Here is a 23,138-nt window from a genome sequence, read left to right on the forward strand (position 1 = left end):
ATGTCAGTTAACTGCTAGTAGTCTGTTGTTATTTATGTATTTTGTTTATTTTCTTTGGTTACATCTTCTGACATCAGACTCGGACTTCTCTTGAACTGAATTTTAAATGTGCGTATTGTTATGTGACTTTTCTACATTGGCTAGAGGTATAGGGGGGGGGGGGGGGGGGGGTTGACATCTCATAAACATGTTTAACCCTGCCACATTTTTGCGCCTGTCCCAAGTCAGGAGCCTTTTGCCTTTGTTCGTCTTGTATTATTTTAATTCTAGTTTCTTGTGTACTATTTGGAAATAAGTATTATCACTGTACTAGTATATATTTGTTTAGGGGCCAGCTGAAGGACGCCTCCGGGTGTGGGAATTTCTGGCTACATTGAAGACCTGTTGGTGACCTGCTGTTGTTTTTTCTATGGTCGGTTTGTTGTCTCTTTGACACATTCCCCATTTCCATTTTCAATTTTACTAAGAAAACACTGAAAACATTTGGTAAAAGCTTTATTTGAATCATGTAGATTCAGTTAAATAATAAATGTTCATATATGAACAGTGTTTGAACAATAATGCTAATATAAACAATCAAAATATGGACGGAAAAAAAGTAACAAGAAACTTTAACATACAACTTATGTAAATAATGTTTTGGAGAAAAAAATATTTAATTTCATTGTGGTTTAACAGGTAAAAAAAATGTTCAACTTACAAAGCACTTTTTTTATGGGAAAAAAAAGCAAAAAATTTAAATTACAATTATACTTCAAAACAATAAATTAGAAACTAGCAATATATTTCCTATGGGTAAGTGAATTTTCACAAATGAAGTTAAGTACCTCAATACAATGTACATGTATAACTTTTAAGGCAATCTAATACTGTTCATAGTCATAAAATGGTTTCTATAAATAAATATATTCATATCCCATTAATCACAGAAACCTAGGAGAGTTGATAATTCAAACTTGAAGGTTCATATTCTTGAAAAGCCAAATTCAGAAAAAAATCAAAAATAAATAAATTCTTATTCTTTTTATTATTTGCTGAATATTTAAAATAAAATATGAATCAATTGATATGAAACCAGAATTTAATTATCTGTTATCTTCTACTGCCAAAACAAAACTAGCATGACAAGATTTTTGAAATACGCACTGATAGGAACATATAAAAGTATAAAAAGGGGAATAACTCTAACATGACTTACCTGGTTAAACATTTTAATGAAAATTTACATGCTAAAAAAGTCACAGAAATTAACTAAAAACATCATGTAATTAAATGTTCTTCATTTAGAATGTATGTTTAGATCCTAATAAATGGTGACAACAAAAGCATTAATTACTTCATAAAGTAATGGATTTTGTATGACCAGTGACAATTCAGCACCCATAAAATATGTAGCTTATAAACATTCATACATACCATTTGTACTAGCATGGGGAAACCAATGTATCCATTTAATCAAAAATCAGTTGACTTGGATTTTTATCCCTTATTACATTGTACTAAATGATGTAAACTCTCTCTTACATAAATACAATATTAAAACATATTTTTGTTAAACTGGATCTGATTATCTTTTTTTATTACCAATTTGAAGATTTTGTCATTTAATTTGACACATGCCAGTTACAGTGCCGGTATATCATCAGCATTAACAATTTTAACTTTTTGATCTATTAATACTTAATAAGAATGCCTGCTAAGCCTATTAGGGCCCTAATAAAGTGAAACAGAGTTGTGTGTAAAAATAATTAAAGTTTATTAACTGTATTATTTTTGAATATAATTTTTCTTAAAAGCAAATAGATAAAAGAAAATTGAAAATCTAGTTAAGGTTTCACTCATGTCATTTTCATGTTACTATAGCAAATGCATCTCAAGTCATGAAATAAAAACACTGAGTTTTTCTGTGAAATATCTGAACAATGCATACATGTCTTTATATTTATTAATGAAAGACTAATGTCAAATCTCGAGTGCTATATATAGAACTCATTCAAATGTTAACTCCAACAACATCCATTCTTGTCTTGCTATTATCAAGAGTAATCTCCCCTTCTTCACACTGCCACAGACACCACATACACATGTATCACAGATGTGCTTATTCAGCAGTCTTTATTTGGTTACAAATCCCTGGGATTGTTAACGTGATAAATATTAAATCATGTCTTTTAATATAGATGAACTAATTTGAAATAATCTAACAATAAGTTTTCCTCAAGAGTCTCTGTCTCGAACTTTCTTTTTCACCTTTTTACTTTTTTCATATCTAATTGTTTCAGATTCAAGGGCACTTAACTCCATGAGTCTTTGTTGAAAAGAAGGTTGAGCACCAATGACAGGATCTGTATATCTTGGTTCAACTGTAAAAAAAAAAAGAAAAGTATTCACATTTTTGTTAATTTCAAGTAAACCGATTTAATGGTCACCTTCTTTGAAAACCAGAAAAAAATAGAATCAATTAAATTTTATAGTCTTGAATTTTAAACCAAACTTTTTCTTTTCCTTAACCATAGTTTATAATTTATTCTGCTTTTCCATAAACTCTATTATTTTCCATAAATGGTTAATTTGTTCTCCAACATCCAAGGAGTAAAAACATTTACATGATTCTTTCTTATCCAATCCGTCTTCTGACATTCTGATTGGTTGATTGATTGTTTGTTTTTTATGCCCCTTTCAGCACTATTTTCTACATCCTGGTGGCCATTTCTTGTTGGTTGAGCAAGCTGGAGTGCAGAGAGAACTGGCAAAATATAAATCCACACCTAAATGTGTTGAAAGATCTTGAAAATGCAGAAAAAGACATTTCTTTTCAAACTTTAACTCCAGCACTTACTTTTTAAAATTATTTATTATTTAGTAACATACCATCTTTGAAACTTGAGCGACCATGTGATGAAGAATTAACCATGATTGGTTTAACGTTTTTGCGTGCCACTGTGGTTGAACTGTTAGATGCCACCATGGAAACACTTTTGCCTGTGACATTTTGTATTCCATTGGCACTATTGGATCCTGAGTTTTTCTGTGGTCCTGTATTTGGACTCCAGATTGTTCCCATGGCTATTAAATCATCGGATTCTCTACCTTAAGAAGAAACATAATATATTGTGAGAAATTCATAAAAATTTTTGGATAGATATCTTAATTTTATAAAGAAGTTAAAGATCTGCTATGCTACAATGTAACAAAATACATATATGAAGGTGATGAGAGGATTCATTATAAGTAACATTATTGCTCAAAATATGTAACATGTAATGAAGATTACTAGAATGTTGTGTTGTTGTTTTTTCTTGTCGAAAGGAATGCAGAATTGAACAGACCTTTTTGCAAAACAAATTATTTATTAAATTGATCATAAGCTATAGTGATTGGTTTTTGAGTTTCAAAGCATTTTTATTGAAAGATTGTTTATGAAAATACCATTACAGACATTTCAAGACTTTTCAAAGTTCGTATTTAGGATTGTCTTGAAGACTAATGTATAGAGAGTATTCACATAGTACACTTTTTAACCAAGGAAGCCCCCTTATCCCTATTCAAACAATAACATAAAAAATACCTAAATATTTATCAAAAATTCTGATTTTACCCCAATTGATTTGAATAGTTTTAAATACAATATATATAGAAACACCTTTTCTGACTTGCATGACAGACAAAAATAGCATAATAATTCTTTTTTAAGTTTATGTCAACCATTTAACCTAATTTAAATCATTCCATTATTGTACATAGTCCAAATTATCTCAAATTGCCTAACAACTGTAATTTAATTCTCTTGTACAATTATTATATCCTAGGTCTATTGAGTGTCAAGATTTAAAACGTTCTTTATCCTCATTTTTCCATTGGTATTTTTAAAAGTAAGAATAAGGACATGTTGGTATATATCAATGAGAAATCAACTCAACCACAAACAAATATGTTTTATGCAAATTATTTTCAGTGTGATTCAATCTATTTTTCCATTTCCCCAGTACAGTTTTTTTCTCTTAAAATCTAAAAATACAACCAATCTTGAAATCAAATACATTAAATAATAATTTCAAATAGTTTGCAAGATAAATATACACAATATCTAAAGCTCGCCTGGCAAGAAACACAGTCACTGCATGATCCAAATGTTTTGCTTGGAGTTCCATGTAGAAATCTTATTTTTGATTTTTAAGAAACAGAAAACTAATTTACTATAATCATTATTTTTGTTCACATGTGGCATAAAGAAGTATGCTTTGAACAGATAGAATAGTCCTGACAGATTAAAATACAGTATACATGTATTTGTTGTTGAAAGCTGTACGGTGACCTATAGTTGTTAATGTTTGTGTCATTTTGGTCTTTTGTGGATAGTTGTCTCATTGGCAATCATACCACATCTTCTTTTTTATATTTGTGTTTTGCTTATTGCAATTGTTAAAGGCTGTACAACTGTCCTGTAATTGTTTATATCCTTGTCCTTTGGTGTTTTTTTTTATAGTTGGTGCATTGACTATCATACCACCTCTCCTTATTTTCTTCCATAAGAGTTGTTCCTGTTATTTCAATATAACCAATGACTTATATGTCAAATCAATTTTGAAGATTTTTGGGAAAAAAAAATTTTATTTTAAAGGGGGGATACAAAAGTTGTTAAAATGTTCTTATCAATCACCATTGTACATAGAGAATATTAAAGTGCAAGAAGTCTATTTGTAAATTTACTTATTTTTAAAAAACAATTGCAGAACTTATTTATAAAAAACCTTATTGAAAGAAATAGTTGGCATGAGTAGTTTTATCCCATTCAGTATTACAGTAAAAATTTCACTTACATTGCAGTACATAATAAAAGAAGATAACCAACACCTGTAATTAACTTGAAGCAACTTTTCACCTTTTGCAGCCTGATTTTAAGCTTTAGTTGTCATGACACCTCAAGTTTCCATAATATTGTACAGGAATTCATTTAAAAAAGAATTGCGCCTTGAAACATACAAGATATTAAAGTTTATGACTCTCAAAAATGTTGCTACAATGAAATGCAGGGTTTATTTCCTACAACTGTCGAATTAAAGATTCATTTTTCTTTCTTTCTCAAACTTCATGCACTTGTAAACAAGGATTTGAATAACTATACAAATCCTTGTTGTAAATAATTAAAAATGCTGTTTTTGTTGATATAAGATAGTCAAATTTAAATAGAAAATCATGATACCCTATGAATTTGAGTAGAAACACTAATAGAACCTGGGATTTTTAATTTCTGCATTTCTTCAAAGGTCCTTTTTGTTGATTGATCAATTTATATTTTTTTTTATAATTCATCTCCTCCAGGATATAAAACTACTAGTTTTGAGATTTTATATTAAACTTCTTTTTATCAAAAATTTTAGGCAGCTGTTTAGAATCACGATTTCTGTATTTTTCAAAACCCTTACACCAGAAAAGTCTATACAAACCTAGTTAGAATTACCATTATGGGATTGTATTTACACTTTTTCCTTCTCAGTCACATAAATAATTTATAAGTGTTATAAACAACACATAACTTACTGTTGCGTAAATTGTAAGCCAAAAGGTGCCTAACAACACTACTGTGTATTCTTGGCAATTTTTCCCGTTCATCCATTACTTTAAATCGTACAAAACTATTTTCTCTCCATTTGGTCCACATTTTAAAGTCCATTAAAAAGTTTTTCATTATGAGACGACACGTTTGCTATGTCCAGAACCATGGACGTTGGTCTAAAAACTGAATTTGTACCAACACCTGTATGATTATCACGTAAAATTATGAATTCCTTCATATTAAACTTTATAGATTTCTTTGTAATTGTCTTCTGCCCATTGTTCCAATATCAATGGTATCAGTTAGAAATAATCAATACCCAGAATGCAACAGTAAGATCTGAACAACAGATAACTTTATATTTAGTTGATTAATAATAAACGTCCATTTTTATGGCGGAAATCAATTAAACACAATCATTATCACTTTGGTTTTCCTTAAAATCGTTATTTATCAGCATATAAAATGGCTGAATGATTAAGAAATGTCAGAGATTAAGAAGGAGATCAAAGGAATGGATTTACAATAATATAGAATTCAATATCAATCTTGCTTATTATAATCAAATAGAAGGTTTTTTTTAATTTGAAGTCATACTCATCAGCAAGGACTTCTAAGTGGTCAATGCAATGTATTAAAACATTTAAAAAAAAATAATTTTAGATTTTTAAGGTTTTTTATAGTTGTATAAATCTTGTTGAAATTTTGTCTTGGTCATGTTTTTTCCTCTAAACAAATACAAAATGAAACATTTACAAAGTATTTTTTTTCTACATTAAATAGCTTTTTCATATTTTATATTTCAAAAGAAAATATTTTGTCCTTATACAGATTTAAGATATCTAGACATATAAAAGCAATAAGATATATTTGAAAACACTATAAAATCCAAAACGTAGGGAAAATAACATAATATACAACTAGTTCAGATCATATTTACTTAAAAACTCTCACTCAAGGTGTAAACCTATTTTTACTAATAATTTAGTCATGCTCAGTGAAGTATACAATGTAAAAATAGTTAAACAATCGATTAAAAATGGCTAGAGCATAGCTTATAATTCTTTCTCTAATTTTAAATTTAATATAAAATAAAATTATTAAATGCTATCACTATCATGTTTAGTTCAATAGACAATCTAGTTTTATTAATTTATTTCATAGTTCATTTTTTTATGATTCATAACTTACAGATTTTCAAAGTTCTTACTTGTAAAAAAAAATCATAAGGTAATCTAAATGCAACACCCTGACTGATTTTTTTTACCTATAAAATGTAGCAAAATAAGGAAATCACGGATAGCCGACCGTGCAAGGGCTGCATAGCCAGTCAAGGTCGTTAAAAACTTCCATTTGTTGAATCACGGATATGTGCTCAGAAAATGCTCAGTCCATGCAGTTATTACAAATTGTGATCTCATGCAACATGCAACAAAGTTAGTCATCTTTAAATTGAGTCAAATAAATCACTGATATTACACAGTATAGACTTTCCTAATTCTATTAATTGGTTTTTGTGTATGAACATGTTTCTTCAATTTGTAGTTTGTTTTGTTTGAGTGGCCTGGAGTACCACACAAGATTTACAACATAGAAGTACAGTATTGCAGTTGGAAGAGTATTTGATGTCCAGCATCTTATAGGATAATATTTTGGTTCTCTCTTATTTTTGAATGTCTTGTTTAAAAACTTGAAAATGTAACAACTAAGCATCTATAAATAGCCACATTTGATAACAGCTTATGAATGCTCGTTCTGATTTTCTAGTAATGTATCATGCTATGATTGTTTTGTGATTGGACATTCTGCTTGAAAGCCTTGGAACACAATCTTAACTTCTGATTAATAATATTTTATTAACTAATCAATAAAAAGTACCATAGACTCAAAATATTGAACATGATTATACCAAATAAACGCATAAAATACAGTAAATGCCAAAAGGCTTAGTTTAGTTTCTGTAGAGACACTAGAAATGTCATTTCAAGTAAGAAATAAGGAAAATGAAATTTTCAAACTAAATATAGATATATGAATGTTTTCAAAAAGGACAAAAAGGTAAAAATGAATTTGATCGCATAGTGAAAAAACAAACTGCAGTTTCAGCAAGCTCATACAATAAGCAATCTTACCATAATATGGTACTACAACTGTAATATTGGTATTTTTCAGGAAAATATAATTGAATTCATAATATTTGGAATGATCTTTGGTTAATAATATACTAAAACAATTTATAAGTTATATAATTATACTGAGAGAAAGAAAAAAAACAACAGAAGAAAAGGATGTTAAACAGGGTAATCAAAATGTCAAATTTTTATTAACTAGTATAATTTAGCTGTTTGAATTTCCTTGAGAAATAAATACCATTCAAACTTACAAAACACTAAGCAAGGTTCATGGAACATCCTTTTCTAGTCATGGGCATTGAATTATTATCCCAATATAGCCTCACAGTCTACCAACTGTACAGCAAGTTATTATTCTTAAGACAATTAACATATATCTGCTATTATATCTGGAAACAATTTTTTGAAAAGAGAATTATTTGCAGCAACAGAGCAGTGTTGTCAAGTTTAAGGTTACTCAAATAAAGTAATAAAGAAACTTCGTATTGTAACTACCTGATGAATAATTACCTCCCCTTGAACCATACAGGGGGTCTCCCTTGAGTAAACCGTTCCGTAAACCATTAGGTCGGTACTGATTGCCGTTTTTCCCTGGACTTGGCAGTATAGGTCTCAAATTGTCATCACTTTCTTTATTAAAATTCACTGCAAATACAACACAAATTTGTTAAGACACATGACATATAAGAATTAATTAAGCACTATAACTTTTTATCATACTACTGAGAATAAGGTACACCGATCACCAGGCTCCTGGTTCAATACAAAAATATCAAGTTATCAAAAAGGCTTTTACTGTTGAGTTTAAAGTAGTAATAAAAAAAAAATTAAAAAAAATGAAGCTTTTAATGATCTCCAAATATGCTTTATTTAATTGTACAACATTCATAAAGCATTATTTTTAAACTAATGAGAATAAATCATATAGTTTTTATAACCCTATATCATATATATATAGTTGTTGAAGGATGATTGAGCAATGTTATATCTACCTATTGGTATATAGAAAATAAAAATTCTATAATTACAACTTTTTATACATACGTCTACGGGCCCTGCCTGTTAAAAGGTAGGGTTCTCCAGTAGGTTTCTGAGGACAGTAAATTTGCCTAAAAACCATTCTTAAATCCTCCAAAAATTCAAAAACTAGTTAAAATGGCAGCCATAACATTCATAAACCATTTATCCACAGGTACAAAGAGCAATATTTACAAAAGATATTTACAAAGGACAATCGTAGGTATTATATTCTTTCAAAGATAATATAAATGAAATTCACATTTACTTTCACTTATGTAAACACTTAAAGGACAATCCCAGGTTTTGAAAATGAAAATAAGAAAACTAAATTAAAAAAGATTGAAGAATAGCCACTTTGTTAATGAAGAACTTCAAGCCTATTTTCTTGAATAGTTGCTATGATGCTACAACTGCATAGTTTACAATATCTTAAGTAAAAGTGTAAAAGAATTTTTAAAAGTCTAAATGCTTTCAACAGCAATTAAAATCAATTATTGTATGAATAGTTGAGAATTGATTAAATGTAATTGAAAGTGCTTCACTTATTGCCTTTTTAAATATGTATTCGATATCATCTGTGAAATCAAGCTTACATTATTCAAAATCTCTTATGTTCGTATTATGACATTACAATAAATCTTTTCAATACACAATTTTTTTCTGAGGTCCCTCTGCCAGAAGCCTTTTTGGACAGAACATCATTTCCTTATGTCCCCACCCCCTCCCCACACACACAAACTGTGGTCGAGCCAATATAGTGTTACCCTCTTTGGATCTGCACCATTGATTTTTGCCCATATATCAGGCTTTCAGGAGCCTGTAATTCAGTGGTTGTCCTTTGTTTATGTTTTACATATTTCTTGTATGTTCATTTTTTGTACACAAATCAGGCCTTATGTTTTCTCATTTGAATTGTTTTACATTGTCATTTTGGGGCCTTTTATAGCTGCCTATGTGGTGTGGGCTTTACTAATTGTTGAAGGCCGTATGGTGAACTATATTTATTAATTTTTTGTGTCATTTTGGTCTCTTGTGGAGAGTTGTCTCATTTGCAATCATACCACACCTTCTTTTTAATATTTGGACTTTGAAAATTTTGTGAAAATAACAGTTTTTATATTTCACCACCTAAAAATGGTTTCAAGCTTTGTTTTGTGAGTGCCGCCATTCTTGTCAATCTTGCAAATCTAGTTTAAAAGATGTAAATTTATTAATTAAAATATAAATTGAATGAGACAGCTTCCCAACAACACATATAAAGTGGGATGAAAATTGGATCATGACAAATGTGCATGCCTGAATAAGTGAAGTTGACCAGTCAAAAGATGGCTTTCTTCTTGCACAGAAAGAGTCAATCTTGTAAAAAGATGTTTGCTTATTTATTTGTTTTTTTAACCTAAAAACAGGTCTTTCTGTGTGAGTCACTAAGGCCAAACTATGAAGTATAATGGTATACTTCTACAAATTGTGACTTGGATGGAGTTGTCTCATTGGCACTCATACCACATCTTCCTATATATATTCAGTTGCAAAACTCATAAAAAGGTGAACAATGAGTATGTCTGTACCCTGTCCTAATTTTAAAATTGGCAATCATTATTTTTATAATATACAATCAGTTTATAAACCTTTTAAAGAAGTACCTTTATTTGTAATTTATAATAGAATGATGTTTGTTCAACAATTTATCTTTGACATTACAAATTAAATTTTAAGCTCTTAATATATATTTATGGTTCCACCTCTTCATGTTAATAAATGTTCAAGCTGAACAATAACTATCATCAATATGGCCGTGTTGAGTAAGTTGAGTAAAGGCGGCAAATAATAGGTATAAAATCACACCAATAAAGTCAAAGGATCATACAATTCTGATGATTTGTAGAAAAGAATTGAACACAAATGTTAAGCACTTTTCACAATACAATGTGTAGCTTTTGACAAACTGTCAAAATTTTTAAATGCATATAACTTTATATCATATCAAATATAAATTTAAACTTAACATGTATGTGCATGCTCTTTATCTATATGTGGATTATTGATGGAAAAATGTATATCACAAATATTTACCTACACATATGCAAACACTTACCAGAATCAAACTTATACATAATCAAATCCAATACAAAACTATGCAACTTATCACAAACATGGTCGAAAATTGAAAGGTTGAAACAATAAAGTTTAAAAATAAATTACTAGATTTATCAATACGTTCTTAGCTAGGTCATATATTACATCTAATATTGGAATAATTCTCTCTGTTGAGTTGTAGCCAGAAAACAAAATCATTGTTTATAATCCTAGATCTTTTGAAATGTAAAAGTTTAAATTCCCTTATACCCTGGAGTTTTTAAATAGTAACCAAGGCTAAACACAAGATATACTATATTTACTACTAACAATTGTATTCTGTCATAGTGACACTTACCTTTTTCTATAGATAATGATTTTCTAGATCCACCTTTGCTTGCTGGTCTTCGATTATTAAAGTCCACTAGGTTGTTAGAACTATGACGGTCTTTATCTTTGCTGTATTCAATAAAACTGTTTTGTCTAATTTCATCCAGCTGAGGAGAGTTTCGAACCTCGTTGCCATATAATATATCTGTAGTTGAATAAGGAACTGTTGGCGTGCTGGAAGAACTGAAAATAGATAATGGTTGACTTAAAAATCTAAAAATTTGAACCTACACATAATTGTAGAAAGCTTTTGAAATCAGATCCATTTTGTACAAATAAGTGTGACTAAAAGATCAATAGAACCAATCAAAGTTCAATACTTTTTTTCTATATATCCTTTTGTCTAACATGTCTGACAACAATGAAACACTTCAACAAGAAACAAATTGTCATATAATCCAGCCATTAAAATTCAAACAGTGCATGTTATTTATATATACAGTGATAGGTGAAATAATTCTTAACATTTCTCTCATCATAGAGACAGTGCACTGAGCAACATGTCCATGTTTGGATGTTTTCAGATTGTCATACTTGTCTCAGACATTAATCTAAGATGCCAGGTAGATGTGGTATACCTGCAAACAAGATCAGCCCAAAGACCAAAGAGAAAGTTTAACACCTTCAGATGATCTTATGATCTAAGATTGATAGTCCACACCGTGCAAACTGCATAAGAATTCAAGGCACATTCTTTAATTTAGAAAAACACCATGTGATTTGCATTAGAAAATACTATTTGTCAGTTTTCATGTATCTTCTTATTTGTCTTTTGAGTCAGTCGTAAGATAATTTATTTTTTAAAGTTAATCTATTGCTTTTTATAGCTCAGATTTTATTTCCAAAATAAAAAGCCCCCAAAAAACACATCATTTGACCATCATACCTAAGTAGGTCTCGCTGTCTCCTAAAAAGCAAAAAATCATTAATATTTAAAGCATTATAATAAACCCAGCTTATTCCTATTCAATTGTTGAAGAAAAGGGTGTTATACTTATGCAGATGTATTGATACATAATGTAACAGGATGACAATTAATTGAGCAAATATATAATTCTATAATAAAATTTAAATGACATTCTTGTTAATGATAAAAACTCAAACAGTCATATATTACAAAAAAATTATTATATACACTGAAGTGATAGCATTACTTCACAATAAAATACACTTATCAAAAAATGATGATACAGAAAATAAACAGGATAAAAGGAGATAGTATTTGTCGACACAAAAGATAAATGAGCACTTAAAACCCAAACATGGATATAATATTAGGTTTTCAGTAACAAGCAGAATCAGCATAATACATGAACATAGTTTTTATCCCAAATTATATTAAAATATTTTCATTCCCTCCACAGTCATTCTAAGGTTAATATTCAAGTTGTATATCTTTATTGTTGTATAGTACTTTAAAAACACCTTGGCACAAGTATACTTCATGTACATGTTGTACTTACAAAAGGTGTGGATTTCAAGTATACAAATTTATTTCTTTATAATGCAAATAAATAACTAACAAATCAAAATACAATGTAAACAACGAACTATTATTTACATCTATATATTTGTTGATCTAGATGTCTGCTCTAACAATTGTTCAAACAAACCCATCTTTTATATGTAATTATCTCCCTTACCTGATCTCAGCCAAAATCTTATTCAATGACAGATACGATTTACGTGTGGAATATCGACGGACTTGATAATCCATAGTTCAAATAGAATTCTATTCTTCAAAAACGTAATCTTCATATCTGAACAAACAAAGTTTTAGTCATCCTAAAATTACTCCACTTAAAATTTACACAAATAATTTTAGTAAATATGTTATTATCCTAAGGGGAAGAATGATCTGATGGTCACCATTTTAAAGGTATTCCTTGACACGGGTTCCGTTGGTAATTTGAACATGCGTTAAACGTTCACACAACATTGGGTATAAGTGTAATCTTACAAGGACAACGTTTAGTATACCCAAAATTGAATTTGAACAATAAAATAAATGTTTAAAGGCCATGGATTGACCCGATATGATTAGCCAGATTAAATAACAATAGATCCCAAAGGAGAAACTGGCCAGCCTTTTGTTTTAAACCAACGATCCACTGTTACTTATCATAAAATTGCCAAAGGAACATAAAATCATGTAAATAAACAACCTGGCAGTCAATTTTAAGGGAGCTACATTTAGACTTTAAAGAAAATAATCAATTACAACACATAAAATCATTTTAAAGAAAGTCCTGTAAATATTTACTTATATCATAAAGGTTCAGTTTAAAAAAAAAGTGTTTATTGATTAATTGTAAATGTTTGCTAATAAAATCCAGTGGCAAACATTTTGTGAATATTTAGGACAAGAAAATTAACAATACATCCCAAAAGGTTAGATGTGAGATGTTAGGAGCATAGATTTAATCGCATGGGGAATGTTTGATTTGGACAGAAAATTTGCTTTACAACAGGCCACCAAAGGACCTCACAAAGAGTTATTGCATTCTCCCTTTTTTAGAGGCATCTCCAGTGGCATCTCAAGGGGGATGGAACCCCCCTTTTTGGACGATCAACTCATTTCAATAGGGATATATGGTTATAGAATCTTGTATCAACTAATTCATTCTTGCTAATGAAATATTAACTACATGTACCGGTACATCATTAAAATATATCCACACACAACTTAATGCAAAAGTATTGTTTTAATTCAAAAATATATTATATGACCATGAATATTGGATGGTTGCTAATAGTTTTGTTTGTATATAACTACACCAATTGAAATTGATTTTCAGTTCTAAATAAAAAGGTTTTGCATGGTTTTTTTTCTCTCTTTCAAATTCCTATTAAAAATAATACTGCACAATACATTTCCCATTCATTTCTTTAATTTTTTAAGAACCAAACTAACATATCAAATTTATGTTTCTTAGCATTGCCTGAAAGCATATATTTACATGAGGTGTCAAATTAAACATTTTGCAAATAGAAAAATTCGGGAGTTAGGGATGGATCCAGCCATTTTAAAATGGGGGTCCCAACCCAGACAAAGTTTTTTTTTAACTATATGTTCACATTCAAATGCATTGATTGTCCCCCCCCAAAAAAGGGGGGGTTCCAACACCAGGTGAGGAACCCTCCCCACTGAGTCTTAAAATTCTTGCTTGAAGAATATCTCTTGGGTATTTGTTGGGCTAGAATTTTGGAAAAATACCTTTCATTTGTGATATCAAATACTAGTATGTCATAAAATTGAGAAAGGAAATGAGAAATGTGTCATTTTTTCAAGACACCAATTGAACCAGACCTAAGAGCAGAAAACAGCCCTAGTCCATCAAAAGGCATGCATTTTTACATTCATTAATTCATGAATTTTCAAATTATCTACACATTTTAAACAGATTTAACGTTGATCATTTCTCAAAATCAGATAATACAAGTATCAATTTAAAATGACTTCAGTTGCAATGTATCTAATTCAATGGATGCTGTTCCTACAAAAATCAAAGCAAATAGATTAAAAGCAGAGTAAACTTACAAATTTAATGAATTTAGATTTCTGTGATTTTTTACCCTCACTGGATACAACCACGGACACTGAGGACAAATTACTGTTGCTTTTTTCATTAGTCCACAAAAAGTACTGTCCTGCATTGTACATTTCTAATAATACTGTTCCATGTACTAATGACTTTTATTATAGATCATTTCAATCACATAAGTTTGAACCTTAAGTATCATTCAATTATATTCCCTCTTTACAATCTACTCAAGTAAATTTATGTCAACACTTTTATAACACTTAATATAGAGGTTAAAGTTAGGATCGCACGGTATTCAAAACAACATTTCGTTGCAAGTGACGATGATCAGCAGAAACCATTTAAATTGCCACAAAACGTGTTTATAAAACTGGTATGTAAATTTCTATAGTATATACGGAATAATACAGGCTCTGTGTCTATATTTGTTACACTTCTACCGAAATCGATTTTAAAAACTTTGTGAATAAATTAACGCTTAGTTTAAACAAACATTGAATAATGATGATGAATAAGAATGACATTAAATACTTTTTCTCTCCCAGAGTCACAAAACACATTCACATTTTAAATCAACTTCTTCGGTCTATTGTGGTTCAACTACAAATGCGGCTACTGAAGTAATTTGATGATGGAATGCCTGAACCAATCTGAACATCCCTCTTTTAATATAGTTACCGTCACATTCAAGTAGCTAACAATTGAATGATCAATTTATCCTAAAACGGGCAAAATTAAAATTTTAAAAGGCCAAAGTCAATACCCGTTTGTTTATTATTAAAAACTGTTCAGCGTCAATGGATCAACATTGATCTGATTTTTGTTTGCCTGATAATCCACTTGTTTTATTTAAATTTTTGTTTAAAGAATAGAAATTTACACAAAAGAGCCATAAAAGAAAGACTAACTGATATAAATAGTACCAGAAAATCCACCATGCAAATATTTTGTTTTCTGATTAATCAGTATCATAATCCATTTAAAAAGTCAACCGTTTAAAGACAAGCTAATGGGTTGGTTTACTGATAAGTTTACTTTCAATAAACGATCTATAGATCATATAACAATGCAAACATGACATGGGGTATGCGAGAGGTTTCTTAGATAATTAAAAAAAAAAAAAAAATTTGATAGCAAGAATTTGTCAATCTCTTGATTATATAAAGTCAGATCAACTGCTCAGTTTCTTACTTCAGATTATATATATATAAGTAATTCAACAAAACACATTTACCTTTCTTTCTTTCAATCCTTCTTTCTTGTACTTCAAAAAGTTATATTTGGAATAACAATTTCATTGAACAGAAAGGGGAGTAACTCCAAATATTTTATTTTTCCAAAAACATGTTTCTTGTAAAATTGGATTGTAAAAGGTTTCTTTTCTCAACATATCCCTTAGAAGTAAAATAGCACTAACAAAAAATTACTTTATTAGTATCTATAAAATGCATACAGCCACTGCCAGTCCTGCCTATTGGGATATTAAATCAAATTTTGGGAGGATGACACAAACTCTGCACATTAAAACAAACAGCATTGGATCAACTTACTGATGGATCTGTAGGTATATAATCTGTTGTAAGAATACATATCCAGGGGCGGATCCAGCCATTTGAAAAAGGGGGGTTCCCAACCCAGAGTAAAGGGGGGGTTCCAACTATATGCTCCCATTCAAATGCATTGATCGGCCAAAAAAAAGGAGGGGTTCCAACCCCCCGAACGGTGGAACCCCCCCCCCCCCCCCCCCCCCCCCCCCTTGGATCCGCCACTGATATCCACTTTTTGCAGACAGTCTAATTCCTGACCTATATAATGGTTGACCAACTTGTTTCATTTATTGCTTAATTGCAATTTTGCATGTATACATTGAATTATTCCATCAAATGTTTTGCAAAAATTCTTAATCCATCAATATTTAATGTTTTTTTTTACAATCAACTGAAAATCACAACTGAACCTAACGTAGGTCTCTGGTCTTGGGATCTCTCTTAATAGTCGGTACCCCTCTCTGGATTCAGAATTTTACTCCCAAACTTCTGACTTATAAGCGAGTATCTACGGTAGCTTAATTAAGGGTGTACTTAGGTGAGGTTTGGGAATTTGTGTAAGATTTTCGTACTCCTTGGTTTTTCCATATACGATACAAGGTAGGTAAAATATTTTGCCCCATGACACCCATTTATCTTTTCATACTAGACTTAAAAGTTTATAACAGGTCACTTACCAAAATTTAGGCAGATTCTTAATTTTTTTTCTTTTGATTTGAGACCCAATAATACCAATGCAAATATACCCTAGAAGTCTGAGTCAGCCTTTCCCGCCAACTTTTTAAAATCAAATATCTATAGAAAGGAGCTCCATGACCTATTGATATTTTTATCTTATTTTGTTCCTTAACTTAATTATGCTCTCACGACTTATGGTATCAATTTTAAATTCATGATTTTTTAAATTTCGAGTGACTTCATCTAAGTACATCCTTAAAGCTACTTCATTATCTAACTTGAATGTATGTCAATTTATTATTGGACGGTGAACATATATCACTCAACTTTACAAACATATATGTTTTAGGATTCAACAGCAGTTAGAGTTGTCTCCCTTACTATGATGCATAATTATTGTGAAATGAAAAATACCAACTGTCTAACATGTAAACTATGAAAAATTGGTATTGTTCTATAAAAAAACATCCATTTATAATTACTACAATTTGCCTTTTCAGAAACTATGGTCCTTTAGGTAAAATTATTATTCTTGAAATTTTATTGTAGGAACAAAGGATTTTTGGCCAATGACATTACATAATATTGTTTTAAACCAATCAAAATATTTTTGGTGTACCTTTCACCCACAATGCATTAGATTCTGTAATAACTTTTAAAAAATAAACAAACTTTGATGCTATGTGAGATGAGCATCAACTATTGAATGGATTTCAACATTTACATATTTACATACGAATATACTTTGACGCAATATTGCACAGTTATATGATAAAATTTGCATCAAATTCCCTTTTCAAGGATGTTTCCCATTCTCAACTAAAACATCAGTTTTCAATTGAATCCAGTATAGTCAATAGCTGTGAATTATGCATACTACTGATAATTTCAATAAATTTAAAAGTCAAATTAAATTACATTTACATTTGTAATGATCAATATAAAAACTCACTTTGATGAAGACTGAAACCGAGAGCCAGTTGTTGCTGGTCTGACCCTTTCTCCTTCAGTCAATAAAGACACAGAACTGTTTCTACCATAAACATTTCTTAAACGAGAACTTTGTCTCAAAGAGTGAAAATTACCAGTCTTTGGTCGTCCAGCTGATGTAATTATCATTACATTGCGGAAACGTTCAAAGTCACTCATCTAATCTTTTTAGACATATATCGTTTTAGACAATATGGTTCAACTTCAATAAAAGAATTTTTGCCTTCACCTTATTTAATATTCCATTCTACAGACCTGCGATAAGTATGCAGCATATTTTAAATACATTTCACGTAATCCTTCCCACATGGGATTGCATATTCAAGTTTTAAATAAACGTTTTCAATGACAAAAGACACTTTTTACTCAAACATCATCAAGTATGAATATGTTATTACAAATAAATCCTTTTGCTATTTCGTCAAGAACTCACTATAGGGGTGGTCATGTGAAAACATCTTATTTTCAATACAATCAAGAAAGAAATTTGATCTTCAAATTAGCAAATATTCAAGTGTAAACTTCTTTAGATTCTACCGGAATATTGACACAATGATGAAATTTTAAAGTTATATCTTGATATAACCACATTATTTACAATCTTAATATCCAATATATCAAAATAAAATCATTATCAAAATTTCCACTATGATTTTTAACCATTCATATTTCCAAACTGATTTGAGTTTTCCTCCACAGTATTTCTTGTGCGGTCACGGCACCCAATGAATGGTAAATCACAATAATCATACAACCATGTACAGCATCTCCAAGCAACAATATCAATTTTTATAAAAAGCTACAATTAACTTTTGATGTCACAAATTAAGAAGATGATAAAAGTTCGATCAATACACAATCATCATAGTATTGATAAAACGTTATGATCCAATAATAGCTGTTACAAATGTTTTCTCTTCCGCCAATTTCACAAAGGAAAAGTATAATTATATTCTTGAACCACTTTCGTTACATAACCAAGTCACTTTGAACCAGTGAACATACAAACTGAGTCACAAATTCCTATTACATACAGTACTATCCACAATACAGTTGACAAAAAGTTCAAATGAACAATTCAAAAGTCAAATTTGAAGTAAAATAAATTACACTGGTGTAACTAATAAGTTATTTAGTACTCCACTTAAAGACAAACTTATACATGTTTTGATACTCTTATAATCTTCTATAAAATTTCCAAATCTTGTAAGATATCCATCAATAAAGTTTTAACAAACAATCCATATGACAAACTTTTGTTTACTTTAAAATTCACCACAAGAAATATAACTTTTAAAAGTTTAAAACCATGTTAGTTAAGACTTGTATAATCTTATTAAAATAATTAAAACATTAATTTTTCATTGGTTGAATTTAAAAAAAATGTCAGTATGGAAATCATTTGTAAGAAAATCTCTTAAAAACCCATTAGTTCTGATTTAATTCAGATATAAAACATTTCAAGTGAAATTGAGTTATCCCCCCATGGCACATAAAAACAAGTAATAGTCAGCCAAATTAAAAATTCAAAAAGAATTAAAAATAAATAAAATAAAAATAAAATACATATAAAATTTTTAATCTGTCACATCAAAACATTTCAGTACAAAAAGATGAATTAAATTTTATATGTATGTATTTTTAATTAAAATAATTCATACTGAAAATAAAAGATTGTAGATAAAAAAATTATCTTTTCACAGTAAATCACAAATAAATTGAATCACAACAATGGATATTCTTCAAAATAACACATTTGAAAGTATAATTATATTAATCCATTTAATTTTTAATCACTTGTATAAAAGGAAAACAAAAACAAAACATTCAAACTAATATTTTATCCATAATCCATAATATAATTCAAATTTAACTGTTGAGACCTTGAGAGGGGAGAAATTTCCTAACACAAGTTCCTATGAATCAAATTTAAGCTGAAAATTTAACATTTAAAATTGATAATTAATTCAAATTCACTGGACTATGTGGGAAAAACCTAAAAATAGTCATCGAACTTATATATACTGATAGTTATGCAACTTCAAACAAAATATCTATCTATCACAAGTACTTTTCAAACTGACTTAAGGTGGAATTAATTTGGCTCGTTTAATTTTCTTAAAATTTTGACAAAGTATTTACTTTGACCCTTTGTCAAAAATATAAAAATTTCAAAAAAATTAAAGTAACCGTTTATTCAGAAAAATTACACTGGTTATATAACAATTTGACAAAATCTTGAGAAGCTTAATATCCCCTTAGCAATACTTCATTAAAACGTTATGTTGGTTTTACAGAGTTATCTCCCTGTAGTGTTAAGTACCACCTTAAGCAAATTGTTAATTATTTTAAAGTCACTAGACCTCTATCTAGGGGACAGGGCATCAAAATGTACCATGACCTAGGGAATAGGGCCACAAAATAATCATCAAACTGATAAGTACTAATAGTAATGCAACTTTACATCAAATATCTGAGTATTAGTATCACAAGTAGTTCCTTTCTTATAAAACTAAGTCACACAGACAACAGTTGTTGACACATTCACCATTGCTGTTGCCAGAAAATCAATCCTTATGTCTCTCTTTCAAGGACTTTTGACTGACTTTTAGCAACAATATTAATAGGTTACAGATTTTTTCATCAATTATCATAAATTTGCAGAACTATCAAAAGGTTCTCCTTTTCTTAAGATAAAATCTCAGACAATCAAAATTTCAACGATAGAAAGATATTTTACTCTGACTCAGAATTGACCTGCCGTGCAACCATACTGCCATTCACAACCTAGGTAGTGGTGTAATTATAAAAATCCAAAGCTTATTAACCTGCAATTAAAGTAAGACATTTATTGGGTCTAAACATTATTGTATTGACTTTAGGTAGCAGTAATTACTTTGTTTCCATTGCAAACAATTCATTGAAGTCTCAGAGGCTGGAGTTTTTCAAATGCAACACAAAAGGAGAAATTACAGGTCATAAAAGAATGATTTGCTATAGAAGGAAAATGCTTTTGGTTTGTTTAGTGTTGCTAACATTTATAACTCTGATACAGAACTCAACTTCTATTGTTTGAGGCGCACCAGTCCTGCTATGCCATTAGAAAAAACAAAATCAAGAATTTGTCAATAGTACACAAATGCCCCACCCACACCATCATTTTCTATGTTCAGTGGACCATGAAATTGAGGTGAAAACTCTAATTTAGCCTCATAATTAGAAAGATCATATCAAAGGGAACATGTGTATATAGTTTCAAGTTAATTGGACTTCAACTTCATTAAAAACTACCTCAACCAAAAATTACCCTGAAGTCGGGCAGACAGACAAACAGACCAACACACAGATCAAAACCATAATGCTCCTAAGTGGGGCATAATGAACTGTTAGAAGCTAATGCACTGTAATAAAACTTATGATTCTCATTACAGAAAGCAAGGAAGATCAAGTAATTCTAGATTGTTAAATTGATTGTTTGATTGATAGATTGATTGGTGTTCAACACCATTTTTAACACTATTGTACAATTTCCTTGCAGCCCGTAAAGAACCACTGACTTGACATTCGGTTGCAAAAGTGACAATCTCAGTGAATCAAATTTGTACTGTTACGCACCTGCCCATTGCAAGATTTAAATTCATAACCTCTGTTTGTTGACAGTCTACTTATAAATGGCCACATAGACCCCAAGTACTACTAAATATAACCTTCTTTTGACATCTTGATAATTAATTGCTTTTTATTTCAAAAATGTGTCTTTTCTATATTACAAATGAGACAAACATTCCATCCCTATTTTTTCTATCACAACAGAAAAATAATCATCAGCTTTCAAATTCATTCAGATATGTGACAAGTGTGCTATCTTCTATCTTCTATATGTATATGCTGATACAAAGATAAATGCATAGATTTTCATTGTAAACCTTGACCTTTAAAACTATTTTATAAAGGAAAAGCAGTACTGAAATTATGAATACAAGTCTTATTAAATAACTGTCACATTTTTCTCAATAAAGGAAGCATCCCAATAATTTCTGAATTTTTAGTATTCATTTTTTCTAACTATTCGTTTCAGTTCAAACTGAAGAAAAATGAAAAATAATATAATATATATTTAGTATTTAATTATTTCCCACTCTTTTAAACTAATAAGGCTATATAAAGACAATATTTGATAAGTAAAGTACTTACTATACACTGCAGATACTCATTGGTACCCATTGGTATTTCTTAGGAGTCCTATTCCTCTCATTAGAAGAGAATACAGGTTGAACATTCAACATACAGTATTGCTTATTTGGCAGATTACAACAACAGTCTGATAGTTCCTTAGCTGCTCGTAGCGACTGGCTAGAACGTATCAAGTCATAGCGTTCAAACTGAGCATGTAACAATAAACTATTTCGCAAAGTTTTCCACTTGATATCGCTTTTCTCCATTTGTGAATGTTATCTTATAGTAAGATCATAACCCTAATTGAAAAACGGCTGTTTTGTTACCACTTTACCCGTAATCAATTCTCTTCAATTGACTTCAAATATGTCATTTAGTATTTACAAAATTCAACTAAGTCCATATGGGCATTGTCTAAATGCCAGGAATTTGCCGATATCAAGTTTTAACTAATTTCTTGTACAGCCAATTGCTAATGATAAATTACATGAACACAAATAGTCTGTTAGCCTTTTACACAGGTTATGTCACAAACAAATAGTCATAGAGAAATAATTGCAGGCTGTAACAAGTGATACACGACATTTCCTCAACTTTTTCTCCAGTTCTTTTCTCAAAGTTAAGAAAAACATATGTTTACATTTTCACAACAATATTAACACAATGCAAATAAAAAAGTTTGCCAATGAAAATTGTTGTTTGACAATAGATTATGTAAAGTCCACATTTAATATATCATTATAGGTGAAAAATTTTCTGTGTTACTATGATCAGAAATCTGCACGTCTTTGATTTTTAATCAATTTCTCCAAAGTGTTCTTTTTAAGAAAATAAAGTCCAATTTTATTTCAATTTATACATATATTTCACCGAATAAAATCTTACGAAATCTTTTTGATCTTTTTATTCAAAAGTTTATTTGCAGTTAACAGCAATATTTGCTCCATACAGTACACATTATTTGGACAAACGGTTTGTCCCTTACTTATGTCAATAGTTTCAATAAATGTTTATATCCTTCTAAAGC

The 23,138-nt window shown here is 29.7% G+C and overlaps 1 protein-coding gene across 9 annotated transcripts in view; it reads right to left on the reverse strand.

Annotated features, from left to right (window-relative positions):
- Positions 1-478: 478 nt before the first annotated feature.
- The window catches only part of LOC134716281 (uncharacterized), a 98,378-nt gene continuing 75,718 nt past the window's right edge, over positions 479-23,138 (reverse strand). For 8 of the 9 annotated variants that reach the window (XM_063579225.1, XM_063579192.1, XM_063579243.1 and 5 more), the window contains 4 exons: positions 11,144-11,358; positions 8,185-8,334; positions 2,872-3,090; positions 479-2,363 (listed from right to left, as the gene is read on the reverse strand). In XM_063579225.1, the coding sequence (XP_063435295.1) occupies positions 2,218-2,363; positions 2,872-3,090; positions 8,185-8,334; positions 11,144-11,358 (730 nt within the window). In that variant the 3' untranslated portion in view covers positions 479-2,217. The remainder of the gene's footprint in view (positions 2,364-2,871; positions 3,091-8,184; positions 8,335-11,143; positions 11,359-23,138) is intronic. The other variant, XM_063579185.1, reaches the window with a different exon arrangement.

Source organism: Mytilus trossulus, chromosome 1, assembly GCF_036588685.1.
Source record: "Mytilus trossulus isolate FHL-02 chromosome 1, PNRI_Mtr1.1.1.hap1, whole genome shotgun sequence".
NCBI lineage: Eukaryota > Metazoa > Mollusca > Bivalvia > Mytilida > Mytilidae > Mytilus > Mytilus trossulus.